Source organism: Fusarium vanettenii, assembly GCF_000151355.1.
Source record: "Fusarium vanettenii 77-13-4 chromosome 7 genomic scaffold NECHAsca_46_chr7_1_0, whole genome shotgun sequence".
Classification (NCBI taxonomy): domain Eukaryota; kingdom Fungi; phylum Ascomycota; class Sordariomycetes; order Hypocreales; family Nectriaceae; genus Fusarium; species Fusarium vanettenii.
This window is the reverse complement of record NW_003315842.1, coordinates 90,919-118,587: the sequence shown is the minus strand read 5'-3', so window position 1 is coordinate 118,587 and position 27,669 is coordinate 90,919. Positions and strand designations below refer to the sequence as shown.

Here is a 27,669-nt window from a genome sequence, read left to right as displayed (position 1 = left end):
GTTTCACATGATGCTTTCTTCCGTCATCGAGGCAGACATGTAGCCCCCACTATATTTGCTCCTTGAGCGCCACGATAGACCAAACCAATAGAGAACGAAGGGGAACGTGCCCATGATGGCAGAGAGAATGCCAAAGGTGCTGAACGTCCAGTCTCCATCAAGATCCTTCAGCACATCAAGAATGAAGAGAGGAACGATACCCGCGCAAGCAACTCGGAAACAAGCTGCTGTTGTAAGTGCTGACAGCGTTCCAGCAGCAGGGTAAGCGTCGAAGAGGTAGGAGATGAAGGAGATTAGAACCATGGCATTACCCCAGACATAGAAAGCTGTGCCACAGATGGGGACCACGTAATGAACTGTGGGTTTGGCAGTGAACGCAACCCAGAAGAGAGAGCCGGCAACAAAGAACGAGCCAACCATTGCGGGTATGAGGCGCTTTTCGATGGACTCCATGCCGTGCTTTGTTGGTTTCGAGAATAAAGCCTCCAGAGAGCTAGACGATACCAGCGCGAATACAACACCGATGAGGGCCGAGAGAAAGGCAAGTCCGGCCTTCTTAACGTCGAACCCATAAGCTGCATTTAATGCGGCAGGTACTGAAATGAACCATTGGAACAGTACGCCAAAGTTGAGTCCAAGGTAGAGGGTGATAAGAATCACCAAGGGCTCTGTGAAGAGCATCTTGAGGGGGGTAAAGAAAGTGATGTGCGCCATCTCGGAAGTGGTGACTCCGCTCTGTGCACAAGGCAACTTGATGCCGCTCTTGTTGTAGCGAATGCGAGTCCTCAAGATTTCTCGGTTATAGGTTTCAGGCATGAAAGCACCAAATGCCATTGCGGCCATGGCAAATAGCAGAGTGACCCAAGACAGCCAAGCTGGACCTTTGACCGAAAAGACGAAGCCGCCAATGAGTGGACCTTTGATAGGACATGTCAGTGAGAAAGATGGGCCAATGGATTGAGGTGTGTCATACCTAGAGCGGCTCCCGAATACGATGCAAGCGTAAGGAAGGAATAATATGTCACGGTCTTGTGTGCAGGCCAGACATCGGCGAATGTCCCCTCGATCAGAACCAGGCATGGTCCACCAAAAAGTCCAGCGAGGAAACGAAAGGCAAGCAAGGTGGAAATGTTTGAGGCCAGACCGATGACGACGACGCAAAGGGAGAAGAGAGGGAAGCTGGTAAAGTAGATGGGTCGACGTCCGTATCTTTCTGAGAGATGTGGTGTGTATATGGGTGCGAAGAAGACGCCATAAAAGGGCATGGTGAAGCCGAGGAGGGCAGTACGTTGGGATACACCAAACGCGGCAGGGACAGCGTTGACAGCGGCAGTATATGTCGTTGTTCCGTACATGCTAGTTTGATGAGCGGTGTCCGTATTCATGGTGAGTTGAATCCTACTTACACAACAAATACAAAGGCGAAAGAAACGGCAGATACATAGACTTTTTTCAGGAATGACCAGGTCATGGGACTATCGGGGTCGGTTGGCGACAAATTATGCCCCGACGACCCGGGCTCGGCTTTCAGACAGGATCCAGCTTCATCGTCGTGCATGTGTCGGCCTGTGGCGCTATCCATTGGTGGTGTAGGCGAAGAGTAAATAATGTTGACTGAGGGTGAGATTGGATTGTGTAATAGAGTGTCGCAGACGAGTGTGCAGTGAGAGTTGTTGATGGTGGATGTGTTTTGAGCGAAGCGACAATCTGGGCTTTTGTATGTCGAAAAGTTCTACAGATACGAAAATTCAGGGGCAGTGTAGTCTGCCTCCCAAGCCAGCAAAGCCAATACTTGGAATCAAGTTGTAGATCATAGTCTTCTATGGTTTCAGATAGGGATACTACCCCGAGAATAGCTGCGCCTCTCAGCAAGGCGGTTTGTTTCGCCAGTTAATGAGGTGAATCATCAAGATTACCCGATTCGGTTTGGTTGCTCAGCCACGTCCTAGCTTTGGAGCGTTAGACCGTCAAGTTCCAGTGTAACTGTTCTGCAGTAGACGCAGCCCAGGGAGTGGCTGATTGTTCTGTGGCTTTGTTCAGCTCTGTAATCAAAATCGCCAGATATGGCTAGTAGACTGTCACCAGCCGAACTTGATTGGTATGAGACCCGTACACTAACCGGCCCAATGAGTTCTGTCTCAAAGCTGAGCAGTCCTTCAAGCCACATACGCAGCCACGCAATTTGGGCTTGATAGGTCAACTCTTGATTCCAAATGCCACATGCAACGACTATCAAAGATTCCGTCTACGCTTGATGAGGATACGACATAGATCAGCATTGTCTCTTTTCTTCTCAAGTCCAAAAATTACATCATTAGTGCCCGATTCCAGACCTTACGTAGTCAGACCATGGCTGAGCCCACAGATACCAGGGGCGTGTTGAAGAGGCACTAGCATGATCACGATGAGATCAACATACTAATGAAATGGTATTACACTTACAAGACGAGTCTCTGAACGCCAAGCATCTCCTTTCAGAGTCATGGTATCTAGGCTAACCGCGAGCCTACCCTCCCATTAGTTCGCAGCGACACCGGCCTTTGGCCAACCTAAGAAGCCAGCCACTCCCATGCCTCCAGATAAAAAGCCCATACAATCGCTCGCCGTGAAATCCTAATACAGAAAACTTTTTCTATCACCATCCGATCTAATGCCTCATATGTCGACACTAATCGACTAAAGTTTCTGAGCAAACCAACTCATCTCATCCGCGACCATAGCAAGCCGCCTTTTGGTCACTCTTTCGTCATCATGCCATAAGGAAACGAAGGACCATCTGACCTTACCATGCTGAAACTGCTTGCCTGCTTTACTTGCCTGCTTTACGCCCAAGTTGCAGCCAAACCCCGGAGGAAGAATAGACCATGTTGAAGAAGTGGCCCCCTTCATGTATCCCCTCCCGATAACCCATCTCGGCCGTCTCGCCCCCTTTCTAGATGTAGAACGAGGTTGCTTGAGTCCAGGGGCCTTTTGCGCTCTGGATCTGATGTCATGCGTGATGGTTCTTCCAGGTCTAGCTTGAGTACATCCTGTGATGTGGGCGGAGACGCAGACGATGTCGAGCCTGCTAACTGGGATGGCTCTTCAAAGCTTGAGTCCCACTCCACACACCGTCTACGGTGTCTTCCGCGGGGTGGGTAGTCTTCCTCTCCAGACGAAACATCGTCGCCGGTGGACCATCCCATCTCTGCATCAGCGTCGCCTTTGGATATTTCATCATTGGTCCGCTTGCGGGGGCTTGGGTTCCGGCTCTGGGGGTAGGATTGAAACAATACAGCTACGTCCCGGATCTTGCCCGCTTTGAGGTCTTTGGTAGAGTACTGAGATGTTGAGAGATCATAGACGAGGACCTTGTAGCTCTGAAGGCCCTGGAGGAAGGGAAAGGTTTTGTTATCGAAGAGGGACCATGCGAACCGTGCAAACAAGAGTTCTGTTGATATCCCCGAGAGTGGCTGAGGCAAGCGGTTGTGATACAAACTGATAAGCTCGGTCGAGCCTTGCGCGCAGAGGACATGGGTTACAACCTGTAACGAGTCATTCTCACGCGGCTGTTTGACAACAAAGGCGAAGCGGCGTTGATCAGAGAGATAGTGAAGATCCCTACGAAGCGTGATCAGGTTCCGGTCGTCGTCGACCTGTTGCGGAACGTCACTGAGACGAGCGTATCTGGTGTAAAGGTAAGCATCCAGATTTTCTCCCGGACAGGGGGAAGATTTTGTCTTGAGTGTTGTACCTTGCCATCGAGTTGTACTCAAACCAGTAGCCGGATGCACGCGGGACGATGTGGGCGACTTCGACAGCATCAAGATACCCCGAGATTCGGCATGTCCCATCCCGACTTAGAGCGGCTGTTTTCTGCTTTAAGATTGACACTCAGGCCTGCGGAGGGGATTCTCAAGGAAGACCACGGCGCGGGAATGTCGCCATGAGGGAATCGCCAGTGGTCAAAGGAGGGGAGAACGGGATATTTGTCTAGAAGCAAGAGCTTATTATTCTCCGCTATGCGAGAGACTGGGGGGTTCAGGTTCGGGCCATGGGGTATGCCTGGGTGCTTCATAGTACTCACGTTCTGGGGGGTGCTGGTCAAGTCTGAAGTAGTAAGTATCTGCTCGCAAAATACCATCGGTCGGTTTGTCAACACGCTGAAATGCTCCTCCGGTAAGTTTCCGTGCCAACCAGCTATTATGCCAGGTATTTCCCGTGACAATACAACAGGCTATGACAGCAGTGTCATAGTCGATGCCATCTTGTCCATCGCCGTCGGCGGCGGGCAGGCAGAGCAAGTCAGGCGTAGGTTCAGGGTAAGCTGGGTGACGAAAGGATATGCGGCGGATTGTGTTCAACGGAGCCGCGGGCGCTGGTGGCGGGGGAAAATATGACTTGAAATATGCCATCAGAGGAGCCGTTCCCTAAATGACTCGCATAGAAGACAATATTCGCTAGAAATATACGGCGACAGCGAAAAGAGGTTCCTTGGATGATTGCTTGATGTTTTTGTTTACTAACCTGGGCTAGTGAGAATCCGTGCGGGGCTATTGGAGACGGGACTTTGCTGCGCCACGCCAGCTGCACGTGATCGTTTTACGGACTCTGAGTGATGTGGCGTAGTCATTTATAGCTTAGACTCCATGACAACAAGATTCGGCGTGAGCAGACTAGCAGACAACATCCTATCCATTTTGACTTGTATTGTTTCACTGGCAGCAAAAGTGAATGAACAAGTTTCAGTCGATGGATCCGCCATTTGGTGAATCCAAATGGCAAGACAGTCAGGCATCGGCAAAGCCTCCGATCTTTCCTGTCAGCCATCTACGCTTCAGGGTGAGCATGGAACTTATTATCTGAACCTCTGAGAGAAAACAGGGTCCAACAACAAATACACGAATAGAGGGGCTTCAACGGCCATCCTGTGCGGTCCGACAGTCCAGTCTATTACATCAGAATGCACCCAATTTGGATGATATACAGTCATGCCAGGGACGGGATTCAATTAGCTATTTGAAAGCAATGTCTCTAGCAGCCAAGGTTGGAAATCGCTCTGGATCCAACCTGCCAGCCGGCGGATAACAGCAATGAGCATCAACAAGCCGTCCAGACTTTTCGTGTCGCCAATCGTAACATCCCCAATAATATCCTATCATGGTCAGCTACTTGTATTTGGAACTCTGTGGTAGATTAACAACTCACGATCCGATGGCCGTTGTCACACGCAAATGATAACTTCCACGTGTGCTCTATCACGACGATGACAGGGACCGGTATGAGAACCCGTGGCGCACTAGCTTCGCCCAGTGGCCGCCTCCCATATAGTAACTGATACATTCGGAAGTTCCAGGACGCTGTCCATATCCCAAGCTGCGACCTAGCCTCTTGAGGACCCCCCGATCCGGTCTTTGTTTCGATTGATACAACATTGGGCGCATACTTTATTGGGTCGTAGGCTGCTTGGTTTAGGTACTGCTTCGAGCTGGGTAGTGGCCGCAGAGCACAGCGAATCGCCTGGCCAAGGGGGCTGTCCTCGTCAGGGTGAAGGGCAATACCATAATCGACCATCTTAGAGCCGACTTTATCGTAAAAAGAGCCTTCTTTCATCGGGGGGACAAACTCGGAGTTGATGGGGGTGGAGGTCAATACGTGTCGACGAATCAGTGGCTCTTTGAAGGGTTTTAGGGCAAGCTTGAGGAGGGGCGAATGGACATCAGAGTTCCATGCAGCCTCAGATGCATTGGTCGACCGGCATAGTAGTGCCTCATCCCTGATCTCGAGCAGAGCTTCAAGCTCTCGCTTACCTCCGTCTGGTTCCCAATGCCCATTTTGTGAAAAGTAACGGGGCCGAGCGCGAGGGAGATGTTCAGAGAGCGGCGCCTTGAGTGATGCTGGTATGAACCCCTCCCGCTCCACGGCTAGGTCGTAGATGTCGCGATAGAGTTGTCTCACTACGTCGGGGAGCTGATCACCCGAATCGTCGGTACACTCGACATACTCAACTGGCTTCTGGAGTTCTTTGAGAGTCCCGGGTTTGACTGGGCTGGCGGATCGCTTGGTCGACCTTGACTGGGACGATGCAATAGATCGAGATGACTGAGAGTTGGAACGAGACGGATGGTGAAGGGGGTATGGAGCGAGGGGGAGTTTGAAAGAGGATGGTGGCATGATGGATGATGCCGATGCCGCGCTTGGTGTCTTTTCGGGGTCATCCAGGCCAAATATGTCGTCGTCTGCCGGGGGCTCATCTGGACGAACACCTCTCCGTCTCTTTCTTGGGGTGACGATACCAGGTGACTGGTCCATCGAAGGTGGAGGCGTATTGCCCATGTTGAAAGGCCTCTTTGTCGATGCTGGTTGATGAGTTCGGGGTTCGAAGTGGGGGCTTGAGGCAGTATGGTTAATCCACTGTTGAATCCAAGATGACCAATTTACAAGATCATCATCAGCGGGCGGCGAGTGCATGACTTGGTAGAATGCTCTTAGCAAAATTTACTCGGGCCGCTCGAATATGTTCGGTGTCTGGATGTGGTTGCGCTGAGCTGTCCATGTCTGATGTTGATTCATGATGTTTCTTGAAGTTGTCACATGTCTCCAGGGGCAACTTGGCTTATCTCTTATCTCACGTGACTCCTGCCACGCCATGGTCGCTGTTGATTGGCTGGTGCTTCTGCTACGCGCCAAAGGGAAAACATCACGTGCTTCAAGGTGTCGCCTTTTTCTCGCGTGTCTTTTTACAAGATAACCGCAGTTGTCTCTGCACCTGTTGAAAGGTTTCTTTTTTCTTTTTTCATTTGCATAACGGCTTACCGAAGTCATCATTACGAGACAACATGAGATTCAAACGAAAAGAAAAACCCGCAAAAATAGACTCCAATGCTCATAGAATCACACAACGCCGCCGATGTCCTTCTGCTTGAACGCACCAATTGCCATGTGCGGGCTAGAACGTGGACTTAATCAACTTCCAAACCTCGGGCGGGAAGCAGCCATTGATCCAGTAATCACCCTCTGGCGTGCCTACGATAAAAGCTCCATTCCTTTCCAGCATGTTGTTCGGGCTAACCCCCTGAACGTGATAGTAGACAGGACGACCTCTGTTTACTGATCTAGGCTGTTCTTCCTTTGTAGTAGAACTTTGGCCGCCACCCTTCTTTGAACTGGCGACGATTGCTGGTCCGAAATCGGGAACTTCGAAGAGGCGGGATTTTGTCCAGTTGGTCAAATTGATCACAAAAGAGCTGGTGTCTCCAAAAAGCGGAGGTACACCACAAAATTCCAGAGACTCTCGCGAGAGACGAGCTAGAGTATGGATGGAAGCTTCCGTTGTCTGCTCTTCGATAGCCTTCCGCATAGCCTGTGCGACAGGCCCAATAGCATTTTGCTTGTTGCTGGCCATGTAACCAGCGGGGAATAAAGTCCAAAAGGCAAACAGGGCGTTCTGCACATAAGAACCTTCGTTTGGCCTGACAGGGAAAAGTGATGGTGCACGCGTCCGGAGATCAAACGCATTGCCGATGCTAATTGTTCGGGTCGAACTTGGTGGAAATATGGCCGCTGTCGCCATCACTGACAACCAAGCTGCAATGGTGTCACCATCGCTAATAAATGGGGCCGGGGACGAAGTTGTCGAAAGACAAGATAGAGCCCGAGTCTTTAGTTCTTGAACAGTTTTGCGGGGCAGAAAGAGTGTTCTTGTTTCCATTCTGCGCCATAATAACAGATCCAGGATGAAGCGGAATGCCCAGAAGAAAGCCCACAAGCCCATGACCCAACGGTTTTGGAGTGCGTGTGGCTCGTTGAAGGCAGGATCGAAACCAGCTCGAGCCATGGGATCTTCGTCGGCGGATAGCATTGGAGGAACGTCAGACTCCCGCCCCGCAAGCACAAGACTCCAGGCGACACTGATATCGCGAAGGCTCATCGCATCGACAGCGATATGAGGCCAGCACAGTGAGACCAAAGTTGCATCAGTGAAGGACACGATATGGAGCGTCAACTGTGGACTATCGGACTGGAGGTAGTCCTCGAGGCAGACTGGAGTCCCTGGAGGTACTCCAAAAACCCTGAATGTTGAAGGCCCAATTTGTACTGACGGTCGACCCGGGGTAGCTTGGGGAAGTGTAGATGCCAAGGGGTGTTCATCTATACTGACGTCAAATGAATCATGATGGAAATTCAGCGCTGGGCGTTCTGCAGTAAAGGATTCTGGAACATGAATCTCCAGTTTTTCTTTATCCTGTCGTATATCAGTGACCATTATCAACCAAAGGTTCGTGCCATGGGAACCAACAGTCATCCGAATGCGTCCTCCTAGTTTCTTCCATCCAGGTCGTGCCAGAACTTTGGCCAATGATGAATGGAGCATGTCCGTGTCAAGCACATCATTGAATCTGAGCGTCCAACAATGAATGCTGTTCTGATAGAGGGGTGTGCCATCAAAGTAATGGACGAGAAACACTGTGTCGGTTGGGACTGTTGGATAATTTGGTGGCCGACGAGTTTGCCCGAGAACGAGTTTCCGGAGGGTCTGCATTATTGCTCTTGGACGGGACAGCCGCCGACGATATCTTCGAATTAGATGAGATTTCACGCAGCTAAATACTACAGTCTGTAGATCACTTGAGTTGAGTCGTCAGCTTAAGATTCACGCTGTGTGAAAAGATGGAATGCTGACAGGCAAATCTGACTAAGATTAGGCCAGCGTATGAAATCTACTTGGGTTTAGCGTTGGGAATGCTTACTTTCTGGCTTACTCGACGCCACTTACCTCAGGTGTGCGCCACGACGTAGTTTTCTTACAGTTCGATGGACAAGACGCTCCTATTTTCATGGCGCAGATAATAGGATAAGAGGTTGAGGCCCGAATGTCTTGGTCCGCGAAGAGAGAGCTTTCTTTGGCTTGCTTGCCAGGTTAATCATGAGACTCACTACCCAGTCTCTGACGAGATTTGTCAGGGATGTTGGTAGGGTTGAAGAACAAGCCCCAGGAGGCAACACTGATGTGAAGTGAAAACAGAAGGCCAGCGTCACGAACATTCAGAAAAGATCAGTAAGACATAAGATGTGACACTGCTCGAAAAGCGAAAGATTCAGTTCGATGATGCTACTTTCTGTATACAGGCTTTTGGCCCTTAGTCCACGCTCTCGTCCGATCACGGACTCGGGGTTTGGTTAATGCTAGTCAAGTTGTGGACTGACTAATTATGCATCCTCTTCTTTAAATTTTACGATGAATTCTAATCATCGTTTCATACCACTAGCCCCGGGCTGTCTGGCACCTTGCTTCCTCGGGTCGGGTTGGCATACGCCTGGTAAGCCTGGGCTGGTGGATGTGGATGAACATGCCGGGGCGGATGGGCTTGCCCAGCTCATGATCCTGACATGTGTCAACGTGTCTTCTCAAGTAGAGTCATGGTTCATGGGATGCCGCGTTCCTGCGCCTGCATCGTTGCTTGCTGATCGGGTGTGTTGGTGATTGTTTTGACGAAACCGTCTCCATCTCATGTCGGCATGGGAAGAATTATTCGTCGAAAGGAAGGCCAGTAAGAATCCCTCGCCCATCTACGAAGGATTTGAAGGCCACAGATGATTTGGTAGACACCTATAACGCTGTCGGTAGAGCCGATGTTGATTTTGTTCCAGCATACCGTCTTCATGTTTTCCCTCGTTGCAATGACGAGATACCAGCCATGGCCCTGGATGATGATTCCGGGCAAAAAGCCTGGCAAAGGTGCAGGTTCATCTTCTCGGTCACTGTTAAGTAGGTCCAAGAGCCTCCAGTGTGCTGCTTGCCAAACACTCAGCTGCAGCGTGGCACCATCCCAGCCCTCGCCCGTTCTCTTAGTCTCGATGCTCAGTGCAACAGGTCGGTCGCGGAGGGGGTAATAGTCGGTATGATTGATGACTCCATCAGGTAGCTGGTCTCGACTATTCAGGACAGCTGACTGCGACTCTGCGGGCGGGTTGTCGTCGTCGTGGGCAGGGTCGATGTAAACACAGAAGTCAACCTTCTTAGACACGCTAGACGACGGCAGATACGTATCAATGAGGCCTGCAGTAGAGCTTCCCGAAGCAAGTTAGTTTGCGATCTTGAGACCAAAGCCCTCAAAACTTACCAAGGCATGAAATTCACCATGTGCTCAAACTTTGGCAGGCCGGCTGGTCTAAAAGCAAGCCGCAGGACCTCGCTGTGCACCAGCATATTCCAGCCCGGCTCTGCATGAAAGTTTCCCTGGCACTCTGCAGCAGCCTGAAGTATGTCGTTGACATCCTCTAGACTGGGGGTACACCCAAGCTCATCTCTGTCTTGGGAGAAATAGAAATCTGAGTCGAGCTCGGTGACACTGTCATCCTGACTCTGTCCGATAAGCGTTCTCATGGACAGCGGCAATATTCCCTGGCCACGAGCCACCCGGCGCATAGTATTCAAAAAATCTTTGAGGTCAGGGGACGAATTCCGAAGAAGGGACAGTTCGCGGATTTCGATGCCTCTATCAAGGCGACCTAGAGCGTTGAATTGTTTCTGTGGTGATTTGCTGCCGGACTTGCGGGAGACTGAGGACCGAGTGCTGAGGGAATATTCTGACTCAGACCCTATAGTCTGTAACTTCTTTGCTTTCGGCGTTTGGTCCAAATCTTCATGACGTTTCTTCTTGGATCCCCCAGCCAGCTCTTCGTCATCAGTTGACTCGGGAGTCAGAGGGCGGCGTCGCTTGAGTGTTGAGCGCGAATGGTGCCTGGAGAGGGATTTATCAGAGGGAATACCACGGAGCCACTCTTTAACATCGTAGTTTGACATTATTTGGGCATTTCAAGCTGAACAAGGTCAATCGCTCTGGTATTGTCGTGGTGCATCAGCGATTGATGACGTGCGTTGGGAGATGTTTTGATAGGATTGGCGGGGTAACGCGAAACGCCGACGTTATTCCGACCGCCCTAACCCCAATTTGGTAATGTTCCGAAAAAGGCAACTTTACCGATATCAATCGGATCGTGAAAGCGACAGATTTTCTTTTGCACTATTGACATCTTCCCAGCACTGCAATAGAGGATTAAGCTTTTCTTTCCTTTACAAGTTTTTAGGAGTGTTTAGCCTTAATCTAACCCCACGGCCTGAGCACGGTTGATAGCCACGCACATGCTTCCTTGAATGGTTTCGAGGATGACTCAAGCTCGACGAACTTACCCTGCAGCAGCATCTCTATCCACTTCTGTAAATGTCATTAAAATTTCTTTATTTTTTGTTATTTCCTGGATCGAGATTGCCCTGCCTCATCAAACACTTCTGGTCGGCCTTGGAGGGACCAGGGCTCTTCTCGTCAAGGAATCATTTGCTTCAGCACAATCTCGCGGGAGATTTCACTCATCAGCTTGCTGAACTAGGGCCAAATAACCCGAGCCTTGATACAAGTCCCTGATCTCATCACCCTGTCGCATTGGTATATGGTGCTCGCCTTGGGACAGATCCTGGGCACTCATGACAAAGACATCTACAATCACACCCCCGCCTGTTTTTTTCACCGACAGACAGTGCCGCCAGCAATCTCAGCGAGCGAAATCGTTCTCTTCCTTGGCCGAGGGCTATTGTACGAATTCTTTAGTTCTAGATCCTGGTTGACTTACATCGCCCCTGGAACAGACTATGGGATACGCTCTGACGGTTGTCTGCGCTCAAAAGTGCATATCGGGAGAAAGTTGAGGTAATGGATCATTGAATCTAACATGTTTGGTAAATCGCAATGCTATATAGTCTTCAGATATAGTACTAAAATAATATCTAATCAAGGCTGTTGGTAGAGGGGCGACGTGGGTGTGATGAGCTTCATCCCTTCCTCAGCTGCAGCCATCACCTTTGCATCATATGGCTCACCCCATTCTCTCAGCTGATTCTGCTGCACCCAGATCATCTCGTCGCCGACTTCAGGCCAGTCGCTGGCTTTAACGCTGGTGCAGCTCCGTCCGGGAGATTGTATCGGTGGACTCAGCAGGTTCTTATCTCGAAAAATGTGGAAACGGCTCTGAGCTTCATATGGATCCCAGCGTGGTCGGTTTTCAGGAGTTCCGTGAATAGGTAGCGGGCAGACAGAATTTTCGTCTGGTTTGGATAGGAGGAACGAGATGAGGGAATCCAGTTGCTTTTGTGTTGGTGGGTAGAGGGTGCGAGGACTACGTAGGCTGGCCCCGTGAATCCATACACCTTTGCACTTAAGAGAGGGTCAGCACCAGAGGCCATTGCTAGCAGTAGAATGATGGGGAATATTGGCATACTTCACGATCCGTCTCGCCCCGTTCAAACCAAACCACGCCGCCAAATATTTGGCCTTCAGCCCAGTATCCGGCCACATCGGCAGCGCCCCTAGGATATCGCTCTGCAGAGCGATATGCGCGGTGGACGAATATTGTAGCAGGCGGGATGTAGTACCTCGGCGGACTCTGGCCCTTCGGCTCTCGGCTGACCATGTCTAGCCATGTTTGATGAGCCTCATGCTTGTGGGCGCCGTCATCTAACTCATAGAGGAAGACAGCTATCTGGTGACAGGCAAGGACAGCCAGTTCGATAAGCCGCAAATTACATTCTTTTGAACCAGGTTGTGTTTTTCGAAAAGCTTCTAACAGCTAAGGACTGGCTAGTTAGACAAAGTCGAGTGTGCAGCGATGAAAAGTGGGTAAGTCTCACCAACGGCTCGAACGAAAGTTCAGAAGCATCAAAGCGAGCTCTGAACTTCCGAGCCTTGTCTAAATAGCCCTCACAAAGATTTTCGTGGCGCAGTGTAAAAACAGGGTGATCATGCATAAAGTGGAAGCCGGTCCGAACAGATTTCTCGGTCGGTAAGCCATCAAGAATTTGAGCATATGTGAACTCGGCGAGATCTGTTGCTAGAATGTTCATGATGGCATTGGTGAATATGTGCCTATGGCCTTCGTCAAGCGCATCGATACTACCCGATGCGCTTTCTGGTGAGCTTATGGAAGACATTGTAGAGGATGAGGAAAGGTGGATGAGAGAGATAGGCCCAGGTCCCGACGAAGTCCTGGGGTATTCGCCGTGGATTTCTGTATTGATGGCGGATGGGTTTGATGATGAAAGTGCCATCAGCCGACTAAAAGGTGTTATCCAAGCGCGCGCTTTTCCCGACTCGCCCATTGGCTTGGGCACGCATGATCGCGCCATGAGAGCATCGTGACAATTCTGTTGGTCAGCTTACCGCTTGGAACGTTGGAGAGGCTGGCAGCAAGGTGCTATCAATAGAAACCTGACTAGAGCCATGGCCAGCACCGAAGCAACCAACGATTGTCACCAACAACCGTTTCCAAAAATGACGTGTCTTACACTCCCCTAAATGTCAGAGACCTGAATCATGGATACTTTGATGATGGCGGTGGGCTCCTTTAGGCAGAATCAGGCCACTGGTTTGAGAACCGACTTTTTGGCGGCTCCTTCGAGTTCTACTACGACAACTAACGACAACTAAGATGACGGCGAGCAGGTTTGCGTCACTCCATCTCTGACATGATGTTTTGCATCTCATGCTTGAAATAGATTGGGATTCCATATATTCTTGACAGGCATGATGTTCCCTGCCGGATTGATCCAGGCGCTCTTGATAACTTCGTTAAAACTCCACGAAGTAGGTGCAGAACTGCCTCGCGAACTTTGGCTACGAGCGGTTTTTCCAAGGTGAAGCAGCAATAGCCTCGAGACCAAGGAGAGCAGGACAGCAAGTAACCAAATTTATTCAATGGGCGCTATCTTCATATCTGATACCTCATGATACCACCACCGTGTTAGCATTGGGATATATGCTCTGATGGTCCAAGTCCGCCCCTTGATGGGATAACTGGGTCAAAACGCCGACCCTAATTATGCCCACGGCGAGGGTGACACGCGGTGCACCAACGTATGCTGCGGCACTTTGCCTGGGTGATCACCTCAGACACAACGAGCCGACCTGTTGTGTGGCCGGTGCCGTCTGGAAAAGCGCATGCCTCAAAGCCGATTTCAACGCTTTTATTGACCCTCCCACACCGGAACTTCCTGACCTCGACTAGAATATCACACATGGTGTTGTTGCTTGTTTGAATAGGTCTCCAGGTGTCTTGTCGTAATTGTCTAAGAATGCTACAAAACCCTAGGGCTCACGCTGAGGTATAAATATGTGAATGATGGCTGTGAATTCTGTGGATGGTACGTCGGTCGTTCACACTCTTTTTGTCAGTGAGACCACCGAAAAGCCTGGCCATTATTCGCCGCAGCTAGATACCTGTAACCTGGATGGCCGACTCGCGCAGGCGCCTACACTGAGAGTGACTAACAGCGTGCTAAGACACGCGGCAGAGTTAGAGAAATCTCTCAGCAGAGCCGTGTCTAATTGCTGAGACGCCCATATTTAGCGTGACTAACAGCGTGCTTGGACTCCCTTCAGAGTTGTAAAAAGCTCCAAGGGCTGAATAGGCAAGAGGTTCGGCGCCCCAACGTTTGCCTCTTAGGCTTTTCGACCTCGACCCTGCCGGCGACCTGCACCGGCAAACGTCTCGAGTTGATGAAACAAACGACACGAATCTGTTATCTCTGGCACACATGCCTCAGTTGAAGCCCTGCTTAACTGCCGCTCTCCCCGGACACACCATACCTAACGCTCAGTCACTGCTGGGGCAGATCGCCCGTGATCAAGCTAACAAAGGAAAACCTGGCCAAGTTCTCTAGGTCCATCGATCCCCAACTTTTCCAAAGTCCCACAGCCGCAACATTCCGAGAGTCTATACGTGCCGCTCGCTGCCTTGGTTGCCGATACCTATGGATCGATGCTCTTTGCATCAACTAATAAGATGATGCCGAAAGGTCTACAGAGATAATGTATATGGACCAAATCTACGCTCGGCCTTCTGGCTCGGTTACCTCATCAAGGGCCGGGCTTTGACTACATTGAAAAACACAATATCAGCACATCATAACGTCATAGTAATACAAGTCTACACTTATGCTACTTTGAGCATGTCCGCAGCCGCAGCTCAAGACAGATCCGGCGACGTCTTTTCCCAAGGGATCCGTTGATTGTCGGCCCTTGTTGTAGCCAACAGCACCCACACCCGGTCGCATTTCACCACCAGAGCTAATGGCCGAATCATCCTATATTGTAGGCTAGAAAGGAAGCCATCTAGTATCTACACTTCTAGTAAATGTAGCCTTCTTTCCCAGGATTGTCCCATACAATTTGATATCCATGAAAAAAGGCAACCCCGGCCCTCTCATAAACGTTCCTCTCTTCTTGCCCGGAAAGAGGCGTCACAACCAAGGCATAATACGTTTTCCGAATATCGACTTGGCCTTGGCTTGACTTGCTGGAGCCAACGATGACGCACTTGAAAGGACGGCCAAATGTGCGACTCGGTTCGTCTAGGAAGACGCGCGCTGAAGGTTCGATAACAGACACCAAAATATCACGCACAAGAACTTTGAGTGCAGATTTTGGGGCTTTGCCACCGTCTTGTACGTCACTATCGTCGTTCCAAGGTGAGACGACATCATTCTCCCATCGCCCCCATTCCACCCCCCCGAGCGGTACGTTCATGTACCGGATGCCCCCGGCGTAGGCCATCCAGGACCATGATGGGACTGATTCGTCCCCGCCGGAAAAGTCGATACGCTGTAAACTGGCCTGCTCCCGCTGCCACAGCAAGCCTCGACGCAGGTAAACATCGAAGACACCGTATCCGGCCTTGGTGCCCAGGACGTTTCGCAGCCGCCTTTCTAGGCCTCTGATGGCGATGGGGCGGTCCGTGGGGTACGAGAGTGCTAGCTTGGAGTATCGCTCGTAGAGGTCCTGGTACAACTTGATCTTCTTCCCTTTGACGTAATCCGGGAAGGAATGGGGAAAATTGGCATCGCCAAGGAAGGATGCCTTGGAGCTGTGAGAGATTGTTAGTGCACAATGCTTACTCTCTTGGTGGCAATGTCAAGAGGCCCTCTTCTTTCATCTCATCATGTCATACGTATGGATAACTTACTTCTTCGTCTTTGTCAGCGTCTCGCACCGCACACCCTCACCACATTCCCAATACGTCTGCTTCTCGGTGAAGTAGATTGTTCGGCGGGAGAGAGCTCGCTCTTGTAGAACCCATCCCCTCTTGTTCAGTTCTCCTTGCTCCACGTCCTCGGAGAAGTCATCGATGGCGTCGCATAAGTAGTAGGATGTATTGCCTGTTTGCATCTTGACGCACTGTCTCTCTGGGTGAGGCTTGAGAAACGGTTCTGCTGGCGAGCTAGCGCAACTGGCAGCAATAGTGGCATATGCCGAGCGGAAGACGCGTTCCATCTGCTCGGCCTCCTTTTTCCAATCGTCGCCCTTGTCCTTGTCCAGTGGGTCGCTTTTGTCTTGCTGGATGATGCAGAGCGAGTCAATCCAGATGAACTGCACTCCAAGCTCTCTAGCAATGGTGATGCCATTTTGATACGTTGGTGGAAGATCCGTGTCATCGATACCCTGCTTCAGAGCGTTGATATTCTTCTCGTACGTGCAGACAATCTTACCCTTCAGGGGATTGGACACACCAGGCTTGGGATGCGAACCCCATCTATGGGACAAGGCTAGATATTTAGCATTCTTGGGGAGGGTGGCGGTGTCACAGATCAGACGAGACCGTTTGGTGCCGTGCTCCCCAACGTCAAGAAGCCTGGTCGGTAAGAAAGGTTCATCCTGAGAATGGAGACACTGATGCATGTCGCAGTCCCGGATCCACTCACGAAGCACCTCTATGTGCGTCGGACTGCCAGCATCAGGGAGTTCGGGAAACCCGAGCTGAATGTCGGCCTCGAGGGAATCATGAGGCCCGGCTGACTTTTCTGTGGCTACTGGGATAAAAGCATCGGTATCAATTAGTGACGAAAAACATGATTGTTTTAATAAAAAGAATAGAAGAGAGAGGGAGGAGAGAAAAAAAACAGAACAAGAAACCTACTAGGCAGGGTGTAGAGCGAAACAATCGGTGGCAGTCGTTTGTTGTTGAACTTTAGGGATGAGCCAACCCGGAAGAAGTGCAAGTTGTCATCAGGGAGAGTGGCCCAGTTCATAAGGGATCGAGATAGTAGTCGACATAGGGCACATCGAGGTGAGTTCCTGCCCAGGTTGGCCGCCGTGTCATCGAAGCTGCACTCCCGAGACCAAATCGATAGCCCACTGCAACGACCGCACAGTTCTGACGGCTTGGTAGGTTGATGCAGCTGGCTAAGGCTAGTTCGGAGTCTCTCTGCTGCGTCCTCGTCCGGAATGTACTCCCATCTGTCATCGAGCTGATGTTGGTTGTTACTCACGTTAGCAGACGCTCCAAGTTTAGTTCTAGAGCAGAACGTAAACGTACTTTCTGCGTTGGAAGAAACAAATCAGGAAACTGTCATCTCTGGCTATGAGTGAAGAGAGAACTGAGGTCAGGTTTTACGTACTGGCTGAAGGCTCGGAGTTAGCTAGATTCATCAACTTGAGAGGGTCGTGATGTTTTATCAGCGTCGGTGCAACTCACGAACTGTTATAGTTGATTAACAACAACGGCCATAACAACATGGAGCCACATTAACCGGCATTGTGTTCCGTCTAGATGGGGGCCATCACTTGCCTTCTATTGGAGAGAGGTGTGTATTAGTCCAAATACCGCTTAAAGTCTCACCCCATTATCATCGACCGAGCTTACATACTGGAAATGTCATGTCAGAAAGGTGAGCGACCAATAAATAGGCATGGTATTGTACTCACTTCTCTGCTCCTGCTGGTGGTGTCTCTGTGGAAAGAGGCGGTGTCTGTAACAGACTCGGGCCCGGAGTGAGGAATCGACTCCGCTGCGTGCTGGTCGAGGTTGATCCATTCAATATCGCCATTTTGAGCATCCTGAATAATGGCGTCCAACTTGTCGCACACTTCTAGGGCAAATGCCCGCTCATCCTTGCCTGCGTCTGGCGCCCTCGAGTTTAGAAAGCCCTCTCCGATTTTGGTCGGAGCTCTGACCATCAGGTGGAAACCATCATCATCCGACTGGTCCCCAGAGTCAGATACAGTTTGAGTCCCCTCGGGATCTGGATCCCTAGGGTCAGGGTTTGCGGCGGTGACGAGGAGCCGCTCCTTGACGAGATCAACCACAAGAGAGACGGCCGTTTGCTTGGATCCACCGGCTGTGGTACACCTCGGGTCCTTCTTGATGTTCTCGATCCACCTATCGACCTCTGGATTGACTTTGGCTTGTTGCATCCTGCTAACCTGGAGGGTCTCAGGGCGATCCATGATGGTGTAGAACTTGCCGTGGATCTCTCTGCCGAAGCGATCTAGCTCCTCAATGCCATACAGAAGCCAAATGACGAACTCCAGATAGAGACAACCCAGTGACCATATGTCGTAGCGGCGTGAAGTAGCGCGGTCTGGATAGAGTTCCGTCTCTGGGGCTGCGTAAGCTATAGTTTCTCCACCAACCATCTTCGTCTTGGAACGAAACTGCGTTGACTTGTCGTGGGTTCTTGAAAGACCAACGTCAGATATGACGAGAACGCAAGAGGTGTGATCCTTGGGCACCCCGGGATCGGCGGATGAATTAAAGCAGAGGATATTCTCGGGTTTAAGGTCGCCGTGGCGACACATTCGACCGTCTTCTGCGTGATGCAAAGTCCGAATAGCATCGGCCAGACCATGAAGCTGGCTGAAGACCCATCTCATATAGTTTTGATCGCAGATTGCAGGTATCTTCTCGGCCCAGAATTTGCGGAGATTGCCATGCTGCGCCCACGGAAAGACAAAGAATAGGTCACCGTCACGCCTGTAGAATGCGGTCGCCTTGATCAGGTGTTTGGCTGACAACTTTCGGAGCATGGTCAGCGTCTCATGCTCCGCTTTGACGACAGATTTGAAGGCGTCTTCAGTCAGGCTATTAGGTAGCAATTTCTTGAGAGCAACGTAGGGATGGTCTTTCGCGTCGGATGCAATCTCCTGGCATGCAAGTGTCAGCTACCAGGGAAACAGACGAGACGGCAGTTGAGCACTTACAAGGTCACACAACTCCATATCAACATAGTCGCGGTGAATGGTTGTCTTGTAGACGATACTGAACTCGGTGCCGCTGAATTTCTCAGGGGCTGTGATGAAAGGCAACTTGTGCTTGGAACCAAGGGGCGGATCATCGAACGCAGTCCAACACAGCTTGGGAGCGAAAAACAGCCATTGGTCATCAGAAAAGAGACTCTTAGCTTCCTTGGACGTGGTCCCGCGAGGAAACCGGAGCTTAACCTCGCCATCCGTGATTCCCTCAATACTGCCATTGGCTCGTTTTAGTGTGACTTCGAGAGGGAAGCACGCGTCGCCGATGTCTTTTTCGTAGAATTGCTCGAGCAACTCTACCATGCTCGAGTAGACGAGCATCACAAACAAACATGGCGCGCGGTCTCGCACGAATTTTGCCAAGCGCGAAGTGCAGCCCTTCCATTTCGCCTCGCTGTCATCGAGAGCAGCCCTGACATCCTCCTCAGTATTAAGTAGGTCTATGCACCAGGATAGCGGGATCCACTCCCTGAACTCATCGTTGTCGTTATGCCGCTCCAACATCTCATTCTCGATACGCGTTCTGATGTGATCATATGAAGTAGCCGCCATCTTGATGCTGCTGGTCCACGGGCCTCTAGGATAAATTTCAGTGACAGTGGGATTGGTGCGTCTGCGGCCCAGCAACGTTCCAGTAGCTGTGCGTACTAGGGGCAGACCACTGAAACGTCGACCGACTTGAGCAGTGCTAGGAAACGTGCGCCGCCTCCTTGGCGATTGGAACTCGTCTCGAATGGGTCTACTCGTGATTAGACTAGAGCTTTTCACGGGTTCATAGCCGGGGCGAGAAGCTGCGAGTCCGTCGGGAGAGGAGATATCCGAATCAGTGCTGGGGGGGATTTTCGGCGATGGAGAAGCAACGAGTGATACCTGTGATGGGTTGCAAATTCTCGAGGCGATGATAGACAAAAGGGGCATGACAAAATTGAAAGTCAATGTTACAAGGCGTTACTAGTTCGCCTTGGATAGGTGAGGTTGAGTGAAAGGAGGTAGGTGCCCAGGGGAGTTGACAGCGAGCCAGAGGATGGCGTGACATGCGAATACGCACCAGTTCAAATAACTCGAGCCGAAATCATCCAAGTCTCCTTGATACTGGTCGGCAAGATAGCAGTGACCCCTGGTCTGCTGTAGAAGTTAGAGTGTACAACTTGTTATGTCGCAATTCAACCCCCCGGTAACCAAGAATGGCCTGATATGTCACGAGCGATGAACGCCATGCACCATCATGTATGTAGAGTAAAGGTGCGTGATTGGCCGTTTAATGCAGTAGAATGGTGGTGGTGTCTTCGCTTATGAGGCCCTCCATACATTGAGAAGCTTGAAAGTGCAAAGACATCAGCTTCCTTACGACCAAGGTAACCCTCCACCGGCTACACTGTGGGGGCTCCTCCAATGGCATCTCTGCTTGGAAATTCGCGCACCAGGCCAAGGGGGATTTATTCAGCCAAGTCGGGCGAGTTCAGCTGGGCATAAGCAAGCCCGGCCGGCCGTTCGTACACACGACTTCCTCTTGGCTTTCTTCCTGCCTTCCTATTGATTGGACCCTCTACTTGGGTTACTCCGCCTTAAAGCCCTACGCGTAGAGCCGCATCAGGGTGAATCTTGGGGGTCCCTGGCCTGCCCCTCCGGCTTGCTCCTTTGACTTGCCTCGTTGTCCCATGGACTTATCAGCTCATGCCATCGCCGTTTCGTTTTCCCAGTCAAGTCGTCTGCCAGAAATTAGCATTCTTATCACGAACAGTAGAAATGCCGCGCTCGTCATCGCTAGATAGCCAGTTACGGCCTATCTCTTCTGATCTTGATGGGAAAGAGTTTGTACCCCTCGACGCTCTAGAGAAGGCGATAACCAAGCCAAATGTCGCATCCGAGTTGAGCCGAACAAACAGTTTTCTCGCCCGAATCTTGCCAAGTATCGCGCGGCCCGATGTATCTAGCAGGATAACAGCGCAAGCTCGGAAGGTTTTTGCGATCCTGGTACTCCTGGACAGGGCTACCGCCATACAGGGGTTGCTTGATGAAGGCCTCACAGATGAGCATCTCCCGCTCTCCCGGAGCCCGGATCATGAGGCCCTCGTATCATGGGATGGAGTCGAATTCCCCTTCACAGGTTGGAAACCCGCCTCGGTCAACCTCTTTGTAAAACAACAATGGCCGTTTCTAGCGCCCATTCTGGATACCACTGGCAGGCTCATTAACGTCAACCAAGAATCACCTCTGCCGTTCACGAAGACCGACATTATTGGAAGCGGCGCGGCTGGCGTTGTCTATCAGGCAACTGTTCATCCAGCACAACAGCGAGGATTCGAGGTAGGCCTTTATGTTCTAGACTATAACTCTATCTTGCCGGACACTGAAATTTTATAGGCGGAGACGGCTAGACTTCAAGTTGCGGTAAAACAGTTTCATCGTATGGATGATTTCACCACGGAGGACAAGATCTTGCAGCAGATCAAAACTCTTAAGGATCGCCACATCATCCGACATCTGGTCAGCATCGAGAGAGGCAAAAAAGGGTACATCGTCTTCCCATGGGCTGATCGCGGAAACCTCCAGGAGTTCTGGGAGGCTACAGAACCAGAAACCACTTGGGAGTGCGCTCTTTGGTCCATGAAACAAATGCTGGGTCTCGCCAAGGCTCTTCACCTGCTCCATGCTAGCTTTCAGTGTCGCCATGGTGACCTTAAGCCTATCAACATCCTCTGCATCACAGATGGTGGCAAGCCAGTCTTGAAAATCGCCGACTTTGGCATTTCAAGGATCCATGACGCCCCGACCATGTACAGAAAGTCGGCGACGACAAGTCTCTTCCTCACACCTTCATACCAGGCTCCAGAAGTGGAATTTGAGGATGCCGATAAAAAGAACCCGCAGCCGAGGTCCCGCAGATACGACATCTGGTCTCTGGGCTGCGTTTTCTTAGAGTTCTCAATCTGGTTGTTGCATGGCCCCAAGGCCATTGAGGGATTTGCTCGGACAAGAGGGCGTTATGGCACATCCTCTACCAATTCTTCGGTCCCTCTATACGAAGTCACCGACAAAGCCGCCAAGGTTGCTATAGTTCACCAACTTGTGTCTTGGACGATAGAGAGACTCCAGAATGACACACGCTGCAAGGGGGATACTGCATTGGCAACCCTTCTCAGTCTCATCAAGGATCAAATGCTTCAGCCCAAAGTGGAGGACCGCGCATGGGCTGAGGGCGTTGGCAAGCAGCTTGAGGAAATCGTGCGGAAGGCGGAGAACCATGAGCCATATCTCTTCCGTTCCTGTGATGGGCTCTCTATCCCTTTGCTTAATTTTGATGAGTTTCAGTCAACGATGAACTCATAGTGTATTGCTATTAAATAACAAGTAATAATGCATAACTAGGTAAAAATTGTGTTCTGGAGGAATAAAATCTAGTTCCCTCTATTCTTGAAGCTCAAGCGCAAAGCTCGCCGTCCACTGTTCTTACACTGAATTGATGATACCTGTAGATCTCGAGTTGAAATTAGCACTGCTTGGTCATCACGTCTCCGCGAGGTGACCCTTCCAATACCAGCCTCTCTCTCAGCGAGCACTAAACCGATGTTCAAGTCACTTACACTGGACTGTTTTGAGATTTCAGTCATCTTACGTCCAGTCCACACTGACCTTTCATCACGTGACTATACGACGCACTAGAATTCTGCCGCCTTATCGCCGTATCGCTGTCACCGCCTGCCACATCAGGGCTAAACCCAGGTACATTTGGCTGGCCTTCGACAGACTCGCCGATTTCATCAACAAAGAAAGAATCTCAAGGTCAAATACGATGGCGCCACCCGCGCTTCCGCTTAATCGTCATCGATCATCCCTCGAGGGCATAATTGACTTTTCCTCACGACCATCTCTTTCAGCCGATGGCCGTGCTTATGCTACCCGTCGGTTTCACCAAGTCATCAACCATTTTGACAACGATGACATGAAACAAAATGACGACAAATATGACCGGATCAAGCTTATTCGATTCACCTATGAATATTCCATCAGTGAAGAGTCTAAATGCAATCTGATCATTGCTTTATTTGAGTCTCTCAATTTATCGCCATCAGCTCATGAGGACATCGACTTCCAGGACTCAACATATCGAGCAGAGTTACAGGCAGATCTACACGAGTTCGCCGACTACCTGGTTGACAACTTCTTCCTCCCTCGTGAGATTTGCCGATTCTTGTACTTGACGAAGTCTGCGCAACGGATGCCGCACCAGATGGACAGAGCAGTGCAACCGTCTCCGCTACTGCCTTAGATAGCCTTAAATTCAGCTCTAGTAAACAGGACGCGGGTTTAGTGGAGCACGTGGTTGATCTAACGCTTTGCCTTGCCGGTGGTGGTCTCATCTTCGCCCACTGAGGAGGTCAAGACACTGAGCTTGACATCGACGTTGGAAACCTGAGGGATGCCGGCGCAACCTCCGCCCGATCTCACAAAGCCGATGGACTTGGCACAGGACACTGACTGGGCTAGGTAGGTTGCCAGATGGCCGGTTGCTACTTTGACGCTTAGTACGTCTTTGAGCTAACCCGATGGACAAACAGAAAACCCGGTCTTCTTGGACGCCTTGTCAGCAATGCAACTATCGGAGCCTGCTCCAACAGCGCCGTGTACTTGGTTCCAGTTGGAAGGATGAAGGCCAACAGTACTGCAGAGGTTGGGGCATCCGTCTACTGGTGGCAATGATCATGGGTCATTGGATTGGAGGTCTCGGGCGGGCTCCAACAATGCAATGCTGGGCTCAAGCCCGGTGCTCTTGAACTGCCAGAGCGAGCCGCGGGAAGATCGTTGCATGAATTTCCACGAGCATCACGGTGACGAGTCTGCAAAATCATGAGAAGATGAGACTAAAGCTATAGAACGGAATGTCGGCGTCAATCTGCTTGTAGCGAAAAAGAATAAAGACATTGGTCCTTCCGGCAATCGATCACTTCAAGACTAGAAAAAGCCCTCCCGTTCTCCTCGCAGGAACCTCACATCTGATGAACGCTGCTGTTACTTGTCCATCGCCTGAAAGTCTTACCATAGAAGTAAAAGACAGCTCCCAAGCCACACCATAAAACCGTGAGTGCCATGTTAGTCATGAATGCGGGCATGAACCTGCAGAATCTGTTAGCTTTGATCGCTGTTCTGTGAATGTAGGTGTTGCCTTACCCTGCCTCGATGGTCCATGGAGTGATGAATCTACCCATTCCATATCCCCAAAGACTCTTGTTTACAGTGATAGCAACAAAGAGTGACCCTGTCACTGGCTTGTAACAGTCCACTGCATAGGTACTGGCAATACTGGGCAGGGCGGCAACCTGTATGCCCGCCGACGAATAGCCCAGCACAACAATGACTGGCCATGGCCACTGCTTCTCGTATCCGATGGACGTGATGATATTGCCAAAGATCATAATGATCACGTAGGGAATCATGGCCGGCAAGCGCATCTCGGGTTCACGAATACCGCCGTTCCTGGTGGTTGCTTTGGCGGATACCCAGTCGCTGAATGGTCCCGCAGTGACTAGTCCAATCAAAGCGCCGACAAGAATAGCAAAGTTGAGGAATCCTGTCTCTTGTTAGCCGCTGCCCTAATGCTTGGGACTTTGTGAGTTTTGAAGCATACCTATGGACTGTGAGCTCATGTTGTATGGAGGAGCGGCAAAGACCTGGGACTGTGTGAGGTTGAGGATCAGGAAGTTGCTGCAACTCCAGCTGACAACGAAAGAAGCAAAAAGAACAATGGGGTACACGAAAAGTCTCCACGGAGTCCAGAGGTCGAGCAGAATGCTTCTCAGGGGGGATGAGTTGGGCTGGAACAACAACCATTGCTGCTTCGACGGGCCCCCCTTACCCAGACTCGGATCCAAAACGGATTCCACATGAGACTGTTCGGGTGCAGCCGTGGACTTTTCAACATCGCCTTCAGGGGCCGGATGCTTGCCGTCTTGGGTAGGAACGCCCACTTGTACATCGGTGTCCGGCTCAGCCTCGATCGAATCGATGCGATTCCACTTGGTTTCGGGGAACCCAAAGATGCCAAGGATAATTGAAAGTCCAGTGACGGCAACATTCAGCCACCAGAAGTTTTGCCAGCCTGTACGGTCCGCCATGGGGCCGGCAATGATGGGTGCCACCATGAGTGACCCCATATAAACAACCCAGTACAGCGCGTTCCATGTTCCTCGATCGTGGAGAAAAAAGATGTCGGCGATAACAGCAGGTTGGAGAATCTCGGAAGGACCTGCTCCTATTCCGTTAAGCCTGTATGAAACTGCTGTCAGCATTCGTCTGGAAACATGTCGTTGGGGATACCCATACACGCAAGCTCCCATAAACGTCCCGTATGTTGAAGCCTTTGCTCGGATTATATGACAAGCCATGCAAATAAGTTGGGATGCAAGGTACACGGGTCGACGACCGAAAGAAGTAGAAATGGGTGCCCTTCTCCTTCGTCAGTAACTTATCGTCGTAGTGTGAACCGTCATAGAACCGACCAGACAAAGTTGCTGAATCCGAGGATCAAGATGGTGACACCCGTGAATTGGATAACATCTTCGAGATTGCTGTTATAATCTCTGATCAGGTCAGGAAACATCGGGGCCAATGCCAGTGGAGCAAATCCCTGCGTGAAAGTCATGGTTGATACAGAGACAATTGCGGAGAACTTCCACAGAGGCTTCCAGTTGAGAGGGTCATGGGGATCCTGGGACGGCTGTGGAACGAGAACTTGGTTTGTCTGCTCCGTCTTGACAAATCGGTGTTTGCCAATGTCTGTCATGATCTCGGTTCCCGGAAGAACCTCAATCTGGAGTTCATCTTGAACGTTTTCACGTTCCTGGTGCCGTTAGGGTAGAGATTAGTCTTGGGGACTTCTCGCAAAGGACAACCTTTCACTAACCGTTTGACTCTGCATCTTGATTAAATTCAGCAAGCAAATTCCAGATTAGTCGCAAGTCAAATTGTCAACTTCTGTTGCTACGACTACTCGTATGAAATGCAAATACTGTTGATTTATCTACAGGCTCAATCTATCATTTGCTTGCCGTCTCTTCATGTCGTGAGGGCACCCCGAGGCAGACATGATACCTCGGATGACTAGAATCAGTCAAGAGGCTTCTTACTATGTCGATAGCGGGGAAACTCCAAGCTATTTGAGTTTCGGTACAGCCTGTCGGCAAGTAGATCGATGGTCTGGGGCACATGCTTGTAAGAAGCTGTTATCAGGGGAAATGGCTAACCAGGATTGCTGTGTCTGGGGTTGCGGGGTAATAGAGTTTCTCAGCGTCGGCAGTTCATGTCTTTCTGGTCTAGACTTGGACATGATGGACTATTACGGGTTAGTGTGCCCGAAAATTATTGGTCTGGCCCGGGCTGGCCTCGAATTTGAGTCGTCGTTGGCCAGCTGAGTTGCTTATATCTGATTAGCAATCTTCGGCTGCATTATAGACTGCAGAAGAGACGTGGTCATGGATTCGGTTAAGTCGGCACTGCTGCCGAATGACCATGGACAAGTACCGAGATAAGGGGTCAATTTTGACAAGCCATTATTTTGTTCAAGTCTTTTCTATTGTCTAACAGGTCAGAGAGACCAGCCACGATAGGCCCGAAGAACGTCGGCTTCTAACCAACGGCGGAAATGTCTATTATATCGTCCGTGATGCCATATTGTGAGCAGCATGAAAGATGTTTTGCTCATCAACGCTCGAGGCGAGGACCTGTGCGCGTTAATTCCCATTTGATCTCAAATGGATGCGAAGTGTGATAAATTGAGCTTCGCTATTCACTCGTCAACGTATTTGCAACGCACAGTCGTTTAGATGAGACAATTTGAACTGGTTCTCATCAGGGAGGGTCGATGGGTTTTGAAGATCTTGAGTCACAACCTTCAACGTCTTTTTTCGCGTCTCGCTACGCTGAGGTTTTCTTGATGGAGCCTGAACTTCAAACTCAAGGGTTAATTAAGCTTGCTGATCTACGCTAGATATTCGCTTTCGGTCGTCATAGTGCTGGACTATGTAGGTCAAAAACCTTCAATTAGTAAAGATCGTGTTTACGACGCCTGTTTCTTTTTATATTCAGTGTAGCGTATTTGGTTAATCATACGTCCAATCTTGCGGGCACCCTTGTACTGTCCTGTTTCTGGCTTGCTGGCCAAGTCAGAGAAGCAGTATATGGCCCGAATTAGGAGCTTTGTTCTATGAGGCGTGAATTTGGTGTTGAGAATTCAATGGCCATCATATGTGTGTGTTGTTCTATAGGGTAGCTGAGAGCCGCCTCCTTTAGACGTCGAAGGACACGCTAGGCTGAGATACAGTATAGGATTCGGGACCTGGGGGACCCACCAGACGCGATGCGTCGTAGCGACGAGGGGGCTCAGCTCAGCGCGTTCCTCGGTTCTCCCGCCAGCGGCATAAGCGTGGGCGAACTTGTGAATGTAGGGGAGCATAGGTGATGAGACATTCGGAGAGACAGAAGACAGGGCATTTGAGGGCAGACCCAACAACAAAGAGTCTCTTCCTTTGTTTACAGAAACTTCTAATGGAATCTGACCAACGAAGCACTTCGAGCATGGCCCGTAGACCTGGACTAAGTCCCAGAGCCATCACCT

At 50.6% G+C, this 27,669-nt stretch overlaps 9 protein-coding genes across 9 annotated transcripts; 2 read left to right on the top strand and 7 right to left on the bottom strand.

Moving 5' to 3' along the window:
- Positions 1-3: 3 nt before the first annotated feature.
- On the bottom strand, positions 4-1,558 carry NECHADRAFT_44395 (uncharacterized protein; the record flags this gene model as incomplete). Its single annotated transcript, XM_003041420.1, has 3 exons — positions 4-917; positions 974-1,356; positions 1,407-1,558. The coding sequence occupies 3 exons, from the start codon at positions 1,556-1,558 to the stop codon at positions 4-6; spliced, it is 1,449 nt and encodes a 482-aa protein (XP_003041466.1).
- Positions 1,559-3,185: 1,627 nt separating this feature from the next.
- NECHADRAFT_16829 (uncharacterized protein) lies at positions 3,186-3,864 on the bottom strand (the record flags this gene model as incomplete). The annotated part of the gene is made up of 2 exons (XM_003041419.1): positions 3,186-3,666; positions 3,734-3,864. Coding segments are annotated over 2 exons (612 nt in total), but the record flags the coding sequence as incomplete, so codon positions are not given.
- A 3,064-nt stretch (positions 3,865-6,928) lies between these two features.
- Positions 6,929-8,521, bottom strand: NECHADRAFT_94767 (uncharacterized protein; the record flags this gene model as incomplete). Its single annotated transcript, XM_003041418.1, has 3 exons — positions 6,929-8,224; positions 8,279-8,399; positions 8,445-8,521. The coding sequence occupies 3 exons, from the start codon at positions 8,519-8,521 to the stop codon at positions 6,929-6,931; spliced, it is 1,494 nt and encodes a 497-aa protein (XP_003041464.1).
- A 987-nt stretch (positions 8,522-9,508) lies between these two features.
- Positions 9,509-10,786, bottom strand: NECHADRAFT_82211 (uncharacterized protein; the record flags this gene model as incomplete). Its single annotated transcript, XM_003041417.1, has 3 exons — positions 9,509-9,589; positions 9,636-10,050; positions 10,104-10,786. The coding sequence occupies 3 exons, from the start codon at positions 10,784-10,786 to the stop codon at positions 9,509-9,511; spliced, it is 1,179 nt and encodes a 392-aa protein (XP_003041463.1).
- A 982-nt stretch (positions 10,787-11,768) lies between these two features.
- On the bottom strand, positions 11,769-12,964 carry NECHADRAFT_44324 (uncharacterized protein; the record flags this gene model as incomplete). The annotated part of the gene is made up of 3 exons (XM_003041416.1): positions 11,769-12,191; positions 12,256-12,516; positions 12,665-12,964. 3 exons carry the CDS (start codon positions 12,962-12,964, stop codon positions 11,769-11,771), a joined length of 984 nt encoding a protein of 327 aa, XP_003041462.1.
- A 2,194-nt stretch (positions 12,965-15,158) lies between these two features.
- Positions 15,159-19,976, bottom strand: NECHADRAFT_82209 (uncharacterized protein; the record flags this gene model as incomplete). The annotated part of the gene is made up of 8 exons (XM_003041415.1): positions 15,159-15,894; positions 15,994-16,837; positions 16,945-17,275; positions 17,426-17,446; positions 17,503-17,505; positions 17,671-17,673; positions 17,733-18,968; positions 19,008-19,976. 8 exons carry the CDS (start codon positions 19,974-19,976, stop codon positions 15,159-15,161), a joined length of 4,143 nt encoding a protein of 1,380 aa, XP_003041461.1.
- An 828-nt stretch (positions 19,977-20,804) lies between these two features.
- On the top strand, positions 20,805-22,388 carry NECHADRAFT_82208 (uncharacterized protein; the record flags this gene model as incomplete). The annotated part of the gene is made up of 2 exons (XM_003041454.1): positions 20,805-21,365; positions 21,423-22,388. 2 exons carry the CDS (start codon positions 20,805-20,807, stop codon positions 22,386-22,388), a joined length of 1,527 nt encoding a protein of 508 aa, XP_003041500.1.
- Positions 22,389-22,851: 463 nt separating this feature from the next.
- On the top strand, positions 22,852-23,328 carry NECHADRAFT_82207 (uncharacterized protein; the record flags this gene model as incomplete). Its single annotated transcript, XM_003041453.1, has 1 exon — positions 22,852-23,328. One exon carries the CDS (start codon positions 22,852-22,854, stop codon positions 23,326-23,328), a length of 477 nt encoding a protein of 158 aa, XP_003041499.1.
- A 718-nt stretch (positions 23,329-24,046) lies between these two features.
- On the bottom strand, positions 24,047-25,974 carry NECHADRAFT_94766 (uncharacterized protein; the record flags this gene model as incomplete). Its single annotated transcript, XM_003041414.1, has 6 exons — positions 24,047-24,173; positions 24,228-24,627; positions 24,685-25,322; positions 25,380-25,502; positions 25,556-25,896; positions 25,960-25,974. The coding sequence occupies 6 exons, from the start codon at positions 25,972-25,974 to the stop codon at positions 24,047-24,049; spliced, it is 1,644 nt and encodes a 547-aa protein (XP_003041460.1).
- Between the last annotated feature and the right edge of the window lie 1,695 nt (positions 25,975-27,669).